The sequence below is a fragment of the Triticum urartu genome, unplaced genomic scaffold (genome assembly GCF_003073215.2).
Source record: "Triticum urartu cultivar G1812 unplaced genomic scaffold, Tu2.1 TuUngrouped_contig_6602, whole genome shotgun sequence".
Classification (NCBI taxonomy): domain Eukaryota; kingdom Viridiplantae; phylum Streptophyta; class Magnoliopsida; order Poales; family Poaceae; genus Triticum; species Triticum urartu.
In genome coordinates this window covers 1-10,211 of record NW_024117376.1, presented here as the reverse complement: position 1 = coordinate 10,211, position 10,211 = coordinate 1, and the positions used below count along the sequence as shown (strand labels likewise).

The window sequence follows — 10,211 nt, the reverse complement described above, 5'->3', positions numbered from 1 at the left end:
CGCGTGGGGGTCCCCCTCCCCAGCCTCCCTTCTTCCTCACGCCGTCGACCATGGCCGACGCCGCCTCGCCACCCGACGCCAACAAGAAGCACACCACGTGCGGCTGGGCGCATCTGGCCGCAGGCACACCTCACCATCGCTTGCGCTCGAAGCCTCCTCAGCCTCTTCCTGTTGTGCCTCATCCTTGCGACCTCGAACTTGAGGCCGACAAGCTTGCGCAACGGTCCTGCGAGCTGCTGCTGGAGCCCCGACATCAAGGCGGTGGCCATGTCCACGACGTCCTGGACGTCGAGATCGAGGCCCTGGAGTAGGGGCTACGGCAGGAGGAGGTCCGGCAGGCCCTCGTCTCTAGCGACGGGAGTGCGAGGCTGCAGAGCATATCTCCTCCTAGCCCAGAAACTACACGACAACTATTCGACAAAATGCTTATAAGACCGTATGAGAAATGGCTGGTTTCGAAACCTGAGGAACCAAATGTCGACCGGAAATAGATGAAGAGACCAAAAGTCTACTTATAAACTTGAGGGGCTAAAACAATATTTTTCTCTTCTTAGCCAGCATCTCCAGCTGTTGGCCTCCCCAGAAGGCATAAAAAACGCCGTCTGGGGGCGAGCTGGCGGTAGAATCGGCTCTGGGGGCGGTTGGGCATCCAGCCGTCGTCTCCATGCGCCGATATCGGCCCATTCCTAGCCGTTTTTCGGCCCACTTTCGACGAAAAATGGCCCGATATCGGCGAGAATCGGCCGATATTCGGCGTGGTTCGGCGTTGAATTCTCAACATAAATAATTTTTTTTATCACATCATTCATCACAGAAAATCAAATAGTTCAACAAAATAATGCAACAACAAATATTACAATTATGTAGTTCAACGAATAAAAACTCATATTTCATCACACGTCAAGCTAGGCGTCGTCTGACGGTGTGGGTCACGCGTGCTTTTCCCTTGCACCGGAGCCCCCGAGCGTCCCCCAGTGCGCCGGGTTCGGCCTGCGATCGCCGGGCCAAAAAACGGCCGGCGGATTTCGGCGTCCTAGGGGGCGTGACTGGGATGTTTTTTCGGTGCCATCGCGGAAAAAGTCACCGGGGAGGGAGGGGGCGCGGCTGGAGATGCTTCGAGGAGTTATATATTCACCCCTTCTTAGTCTGGCATCCTCGTTTTTACATGTTCTCTCATCTCTGATTTTTTTTTTCACCAGATTTTCTTTAAAAGCGCATTAAATATCCCATCTTTAGTGACTTAACAAATAAAATTATGTTTATTCTGGTAAGCTAATAAATACTTACTAAATGAGTGTTTACCAAATAAAACCACATTATTTTACCCAATCGCATTAATAATGGGCTAATCTATCAGAATATGTATCCCCTGGTTGCAAAGCATGGGCTTATCTAATTGATATTTTACATAAAAAGAATGTAAGATTTTCGTTTTTCTTCTTCATTCGTCCAATCCTCACATATATCCTCCCTCTCCCTACTCGTTTTGATTTGTTTGTTGCGAACTATGCAAAACTTTGTTGTATTTGTTGGCTTTGAATTATTGAACATGTATGAATGTTTTATAAGATGCAGTGGACTTATGCGCTGAATGAGAATGTGATATGTGTGTCTACGTGTATGTGATGCAACATATTTTATGTCAATATTTATGAATACTTTCGTGTGAATATCAATTGCGAGTTTGGCAACAAAAAGCAATTAAAATGACATCCCTGAACAAGAAATCAAGGCTGTTCTACTCTTGAAATTACTTGTAAATTGAAGTATTGCCAAGCGCGCACATGCTTTTGCACCGTCCGGTCACAGTCACATACAGTAGCTGAGACACTGAGTCGCTAGCTGGTTTACTGTCTCATGCATTGCACGATCACAAGTAGACCCACGATAGTTGTCAAGTAAGCTAAATACAAAGAAATGGTGGGAGACCGATGGTGTGGGGAGGTGGGACGTGTCATGGGCAGCGGGCAGGAAAGACCGGGATGTGATGATGTCTAGCAAGTCTGGTGCAATCCTTTGCAATTAATTCAGTTCCCATTTTATTAAAGCTACTCCCTTCATACCAGGCTAGTCATAGTGGCCGACGCCGATAAACCCGTCGCTGGTCTGACCCACCTCACTGCAGCCCTCGTCGGCGTGACCACGGTCCCTAATTTGGCTTCCGTCTCCATGCGGCCTCCCAGATTTGCCCCACCTCGGCCGGTTGACGTCGCGCCGAAGCTCCCTGCTAAGAAGCAGCGGGCCGCCAAGCCACGCGATGAAGGCGTGAAGCGGCAGATGGCGCGGGGGTGCAACCCGGTGGCGAACCAACGTCGGCTGGCAAAAATTTCGAAGCCGGACACGGCTGCGGCAGGCGATTGGCTGCCGGCGGCGGCCGTGGCTTCCTCCTCCGGCCAAAGAGGCCCTCCTCCACCTTCGCCGCCGCCCCTATGCCGTTCCTCCTCCTCTCTAAGCATCCAATCGTCGCTGCTCCGCCGTCCCGATTCGCGCCGCCACTGCTGCTCCACCACCGCCCTAATTCGGCCGCCGCCCACTAGTTTTTACATCTTCTTTTTGCATCACCTATTGGAGTTGCACTTCTACATCTCCGTTTTGCATCATCTGTTGGAGTTGCCCTTTTTTGGAGATATAAATTTTTACATCTCCTATTTTACATCTTTAAATTTGCATCTTCTATTAGAGATGCTCTAAGTAGTTACTGAGGATAGAGATGTTTGTGAAACTAACACCTCTTAACATAAAATGAGTCAGTATCTAAATAAATGAAGGCTTGTATGATACTCCAATATAGACTAGTAACATATACTCCCTCCGTCCGGAAATACTTGTCGGAGAAATGTATAAAAATGGATGTATCTAGAACTAAAATACGTCTAGATACATCCATTCATCCGACAAGTATTTCTGGATGGAGGGAGTATAAGGTAATAATATAGGCCAGTAACATATGCATGTTACAAGTCTAAATTACTTCCCAGTATGACCAGCATGCAGCTCAACTTAGGTGGCTATGGATTGGACGAGGGGAAAAAATCCAACATGGAAACCATCCAATAAACATGCACAACTCTTCCTCGTAACCAGCCAAAAATCAGCTATGAATCCCTAACTAATAAATAGGCACTATTGTTTAGCTACTCCATGCAGTCGTTAAATTCACATGCAAACCGCTTAAGGCCAGTTAGGCTACTCATAGTGGGAAGTAATTTAGACTAGTAGGTTAGTCATAGTGGGGAGTAACTTAGACTAGTGTCATGCATATGACACTAGTCTATGTTACTACCTTTATAGTGCTAAGTGTCATAGAAGTAGTATCATATATGGCTGCATTTATTAGCTTATAGACTCAACTTTTCTTGGAAAGCACTATGTGATGGTAACATAATATGTTACTCTAAACACCTCTATCCTCATTAACTAGCTGCCACATAAGTAAACTTGCATTGGGGTGTGTTATGTTACTAGCTAAGTTACTCCCACTATGACTAGCCGTATCATGCATATGAAATAAGTCTGTATTAGGCTAATCATAATGAGTATCATATACTAGTATCATCATGTATATGATACTAGTGTATGATACTCCCTCTGTTTTTATTTAGTCTGCATATTAGATTTGACTGAAGTTAAACTGTGCAAAGTTTGACCAAGTTTGTAAAAAATAATATAAATATTTACCACAACAAATCTATATGATGTGAAAGTATCATAGATCATCTTATTTATTGTCATGCATGACACGAACATAATAGTATATCATTTATTATGATACGGTATCTTCCTATGTTGCTTTAACCCTCTCTCTTCATTAATTATCTACCACATCAGCCTGTTTGCTACTCCCAAGTGCATGATACCGCCTAAGATACCACTACCTTCATACTCCCTCCATCCACGCATAAGTATACATATATAAAATTTAGAACAGATTATGGAGTAAAGTAAAAATGCATTGAAAAGGTGCAAGCCAACATCTCTCTCCTCTTTAATTACTCCACTCCCAATGAGCTAAGAGCATGTCTAGAGTAAGGAGACCATTTGTTAAATATCATTGGTCTTGATTATCGTGTGATGAGAGAGAAGATTATTTTCTACTTTAAGGTGCATTGGGGAGATTGATGTACATTATTTTGTGGACAAATTTGGAAGCCAAACGTACACTTATCCGTGGACGGAAGGAGTATTGCAAAGTAACTTAAAAGTAGTATTATAAATGATTGCATTTCTTAGATTATAGACTCATTTTGCTTCAGGTTCCGTTATGTTACGGAAACATATTATGTTACTTCAAACACCCCTCTCCTTATTAACTACAAGCCACGTAAGCAAACTAGTCTTGGATTACGGTATGTTACTATCTAAGTTACTTCCACTATGACAAACAACTAAAGCAAGTTTGCTTAGGTGACAAATAGTTAATGAGAAGAGAGGTGTTTGTGGTAACATATGTTACCATAACATAACATAATCCAAGACAAGAGTCTACAACCTAATAAATGTAACAATCTATGATGCTACTTTATTATTTTGCACTATGAAGATAGTAACATACTCTTAGGCTGGTCATAGTGGGGAGTAACTTAGAGGGTTTTTGGATCCAAGGGACTATTTTTAGTCTGACTAAAAATAGTCTCTTTTAGAGGCTAAAGTTCCAACCACCCCTGACTAAAGAGAGGCTAGGACTAGTCTTGAGGCTAAAATTTTTTAGTCATAGGAAACCTACTAAAATATGTATTAGCCCTCTCTCTCCTCATTTAATTCCTCTCCTTTAACACATGCAAGTTCTGGATTGGAGGGTTTGGAGGATAATAAATGCTCAATAACTTGATTTTAGTCTCTTTAGTATTTGGATCCAAGCATGGATGAGGCTAGCAAGTTTTAGTCCCACTACTTTTAGTCATGGGACTAAAACGTATCCAAGCACCCTCTTAGACTAGTGTCATGCATATGACACTAGTCTAAGTTACTATCTTCATAATGTAAAGTAACATAATAGTAGTATCATAGATGGCTTCATTTATTAGCTCATAGACTCAGAGGGTGTTTGGATCACTAGTGACTAGAGACTAGAGACTAGAGACTAGAGACTAGTAGTAGTCACTTTTAGTCAGTAAACCTCCAAACACCCCTGACTAATGGGTGACTAAAACTAGTGTAGTCCCTAGTCACCCCACCCCCAACTAAAAGTGACTAAAGTCTCTCCTCTAATTAATTGGCGGGCCCATCCTGTTGCGGGCACAAGGGAGAGAAGAGAGATAAATGGAAGGGAGAGAGAAGACTTTAATACCGAGACATTTAATGCTGACTAGTAGTAGTCACCTTTCAAACAGGGCCTGACTAAAAACTTTTAGTCTGACTACTACTAGTCACATGACTAGAGAGTATCCAAACACCCTCTCATCTTGTCTTGGAAAGTGCTATGTTACCATCTCTCATTAATTACTTGCCACATGAGCAGAATTTTCTCGAAGTGCGTTATGTTACTAGCTAAGTTACTCTCACTATGACTAGCCTTATAGTCCTCACTATGACTAGCCTCATTCCCTCGCCTAATCAACACCTTAGTCCTCTCTCCTCGGCATGCATAGATCATTTATTTTGCAATTAACAACTAATTAACATGCGCATGAGAGAAAGTGTGGCCGGCCAAACGAGGCATGAAAGAAAACAAGGAACAATCCATGCTTCCTGCCTAGGAGATTTGGGAGTGCTATTTGGTTTTCATAATATGCCTAATGCACTGGTACGCGAGGAGTATAACTTGAGAGTATCGTAATTAAGATTCATTTTCGCCCTTAGGTTCCTCGTGGTTAGATGTTTCGAAGCTATGTCCTATTTGGCCAGGTATGTTTTGACAAACTTTTTTCAAAGCAACTTTAGTGATACGAAGAAACAACATTCATGCACTATGTGTACTATTGAATTTGTTTAACATTCTCCTAGGTTGCTTCCTTGTCATTGCTGATTAGTTGCATGCATTAATGTGAAAATCTCCTATCAATGTTTATAACTCAGTGGTCTGCCATTACTTATGAGTTGTCTCTGGTAATGTGAATATTGGTCTATCGATGTTGCTAAGTTGCCTACCTCTGAATCTACGTTGCTTATAGTAATCACTGATTATGGAAAGCAGGTGAGGACAATGTTAAGTTACTCCCTAGTGTGGCAGGCAACTTAGGATAAACTTTTATGCAACTTGACATTCATGGTAACCAACTTAGTTAAACATCAAGCTAATCGACGTCATGGTAGGTAAACCTAACAAAAATGTGTTTCCTATAGCATGAAAATTGGTTTCAAAAAATAATTTTGCTAAAACATCTACGCGTGAGATCTAATTTCAAACACCTTATCTACGAGAGCTCCAATGGTTATACTGGATCATAATTCTAACACAAGATTCAAAATGTATAGCTTTTTGATTAAAAAAACTGAATTAGGATGGTCGGCCCGATTGAGCACCTCTGGAACATTGGGTTTTGTGGTCTTGGGCTGGGAGAAATCCCTGCTATGCGACGTCAAGGCTAGCAATGGCGACATCCGTAGACGCCGTCCCCTCCCTAGAGGCGTCGCTTTGGCCCCAATCTAACTCCCCCCCTCTTGCTCAGGGGAAACCCTTGGTACGACCTTTGGACCAGGCAGCAGCGGTGTCATGGCATCGTCCCTTCCTTGGAGGCCCCGTCTTGTTCATCGAGGAGTTTCGGTGGCACGACTCAATTCGTTGTCGGTTTCTACTACGGGTCTGGGCCTCATTGGTGCAATGTACACCATCGCGGGTGCTCTCTCAATGATGCCATCTCTTGGTCCGCCCAGGCCCTGCCGATCACTTGCGCCGACTTCTTCTTGGCACAATGGGTGGGATGTGTTGGTCTGTGTTGACCTCGAGTGTTGGTCTTATTGTAAAGGTCCGCGGCATCGGTTGTGACGCGGCTCGATTGCTCTGTGGGTTGTCTCATCACCACTGGCATGCAGTTGGCTTAGGTGGAGCATGTATCATAGTACGCGTGGTGGGTGTGTTTGGTGGATGTGGTTGCTAACTTTTTTGATTGGCGTTGTAATGGCCGTAAGGCATTGTATCCGGCTTCTTTGCCGCTTCTTCTTCAATATAATTCTATAAGAAAAAAACTAAATTAGTTGTTTTTCTCAAGTTGGCTAAAGCTAGCACAGGGCGCATGGGGGCGTGGAGATCAAGTGTGGAGGAGACGGGAGCAGCTGGGTCCAATTTTCCTTTGGGGTCGAAGGGAAAAAAGATCAGTTTGTCTAATTCACATCTAAATATTTTTTAAGAATGTCACATCTAAGCTCCCACAAATATATAATGCAGCAATAAGAAACAAAAAAATTAGGACAAAAAATAGACCACAAACAGAGTGAAAATCCGATTAGATGTGACATAACTATGTCATATCTAGATGTATCCTAGACAGACCAAAAAAATAGACAGAAGGTTTCTAGTATGGATGTGTTCTCACGACCATTAGTAAGCAAACATTGGCTAGATGCGTCTTTATTTTACCCTCTTTTTGTTGCGTACATCAAGTGGTCATATATTTTCTTTGTTCAATAATGTAGTGCATATAAATTTTCTCGAAAATTAAAATCTACAAGTTTATAGAGAAAAATATTGAAATCTAAAGTCCAAAATACATATATATCATTAGATACATCATGTGAGACATATATTTTCATATTGTATAGATATTTTTTTCCTTATAAATGTGATGCAAGTTTATGAAACATGACCTTTTAAAAATACAGTAATGCTATTCAGCGAACGTTCACTGAGGGAGCATCGTAGAATGAACAATTTTTTTATGACAATTTATGTTGTCAGTAGTATGGCAATTCTTTTATGCGAACATGGCAATTTCCGCTCATGAGATTCAAAATCTATAACTTTTTAGAATTTAGTCCTCGTTAAACTGCTAGCCTCCTTTCCCCCTCCTCCAGAAAAGTCTCATTCCTTCCCCCGTCGGCGCCGCCGCTGATCCGCCCCACCTCCGATGACCTTTGGGCCATGGAGGCGCGGAGGATCTCGGTCCCCCGCCGGCAGGAGGGACCCCATTCTCATTTTTATTAGGTTTAACATATTGGTTGGGGTTGTGTGGTGGTGGCAATCGATGTCCCTCAGTAGGAATAATGTCTCCCACGTTTGATCCCCATCCCGATGGTGCAAACAGTATTGTCGGAAGACGTGTGGAGGTGTGTTTTCGTCGGATCTCGTGAGATTTAGTCGGTGCTGGTCTTCGATGGATCTATTTGGATCCAGTGTATGATTACATTTTTGATCTTTTTGGTCTACAACCCTCTTCATTGGTGATGGTTGCTGCTCTAGTGTGCTGGTCATTTCAGGTTTTAGCACGACGACTTCCCGAACGTCTACTACAACAAGGTTTGCCCGGCTTCAGTGAGGGATGGGAAATGACGACGCCGCGCCTTCGGCTCGCTCCAGTGCAAGTAGTCATTGCTAGGTGGTCCATGGACATGGTTGTAATTTTTTTTACCTCTTGTGTTCTCTGTACTATCATGATTGATGAGTACATTAAAAATTTCTTTTGTAAAAAAATCTATAACTTTTTGATTGTTTAATACTAAATTAGTTGTTTTCCTCAAGTTCCCTAAAGCTACGATAGGGCATGTGAGGGCATGGAGATCAAGTGTGGTGGAGATGGACCAGGCGGTCCAGTTTTTTGGGCCGATGGGGAAAAAGATAGACCAGATCTTCTTTGATGGATTGGCGAGATGCATCTTTATTTTACTTTCTTTGTCGCGTACATCAGTTGATCATATATCTTCTCCATTAATTTGATATTGTAGTGCACATAGATTTTCTAGAAAGTTAAAACTCTACAAGTTTATAGAGAAAAATATCAACATCTAAGTACCAAAAACAGTTATGCTTTTCAGTGAACCTCCGCTGGGGGAGCACGGAATATTGAACATTTTTTACAGCAATTTGTGTTGTCCGTAGTATGGCAATTCCTTTAAGCGAGCATGGTAATTTTTGTTGAATAGCATTACGTTTTGTCAGAATTTGCCGTGTTTGTTTTGAAGAAATTTTCTTGTGTGATTTAAAGAATTTGCCATAGTAAACGTTTGCATTTGTCATGCTCCCGACGAACATTAGCTGGTTAAGCTGGTCCTAAATAAATGTTCATTGTATTATCAAATGGAAAGGGAATAGTAGAATGAATTAATATAGAAAATTGTAAACTTACCTGACACTGCACATCGATGCCTTTGCCTCTGTACTCAACGTAAAGGCTCCTGGAGAACTGAGCAACGTACCTATTTCAAATGGAAAAAGTTTATTTTAAACCCATAGAAGTTTGGCGAAACAAACCCTAAAGTCGATCCCACGGTTCTTGTTGGGCCGGTCCGCTTTAGTTTTTTTCCTTCTTCAAAACACGCAGTTTTTCTTCTTCTTTAAAACTGCAAAAATAAGCACGCAGCACATCTGTCGTGTTCACTTGTTCCCTTTTCCTTCTTCTTTTTTCTCTCTTTTCTTTTTCTTTTTCTCTTTCCTTTTTTTTTCTTTTTCATTTTTCATTTTTTTTTCTTAAATTCGTGGTCATCTTAGTAGGAAATAGCAAACGAAAACAAATCCCGGTCGATGTTTGGCACTCTCTCCTCGTGCTCATTCCTACAGTACAAATTAGATTTTGAATGCACGTGTGGTAGTGTAACACTGCATATTACCGTTTGGTGGCGGCGTAGATGGAGTAGAACGGTACGGAGGGTAGCGCCACCGTGCAGCCGGAGCCGATGTTGACGACGGCGCCCCTCCCCCGGTCCACCATCCCGGGCAGCACGGCCGCCGTCACCTCCGTCAAGGCCCACAGGTTCACCCGTATCATGCTCACCCACGCCTCCGCGTCGACCTCGTGCAGGTACACCACGCCCGGCTTCGCCACCCCGGCGTTGTTCACCAGGAGTCCGACGTCCAGCCCTGCCACCGCCTCCCGGAGCCGCCTCATCGCCTCATCCCCTGCCAAAAACACCATCAGTCAGCACATCTGGATTATTTCTACGTTTCAGTACTGTGTGTGCTGCAGTGGTGCTTCACCTCGAGGAGTGGAGACGAGGGAGAAGTCGAACTGCACGGTCTTGGCCAGCACGCCGTGCGTTCGGGAGACGGTCTCGGAGATGTCCTGGAGCATGGCGGGGTCGCGGCCGACTAGCACGAGGTTGAGGCCGCGCCGCGCGCGCTC

General features: G+C 43.4%; 1 protein-coding gene across 1 annotated transcript; it reads right to left on the bottom strand.

Annotated features, from left to right (window-relative positions):
- Positions 1–9,218: 9,218 nt before the first annotated feature.
- Positions 9,219–10,206, bottom strand: LOC125530853 (very-long-chain 3-oxoacyl-CoA reductase 1-like; the record flags this gene model as incomplete). Its single annotated transcript, XM_048695273.1, is given in 3 exon segments — positions 9,219–9,288; positions 9,700–9,988; positions 10,067–10,206. Coding segments are annotated over 3 exon segments (499 nt in total), but the record flags the coding sequence as incomplete, so codon positions are not given.
- Between the last annotated feature and the right edge of the window lie 5 nt (positions 10,207–10,211).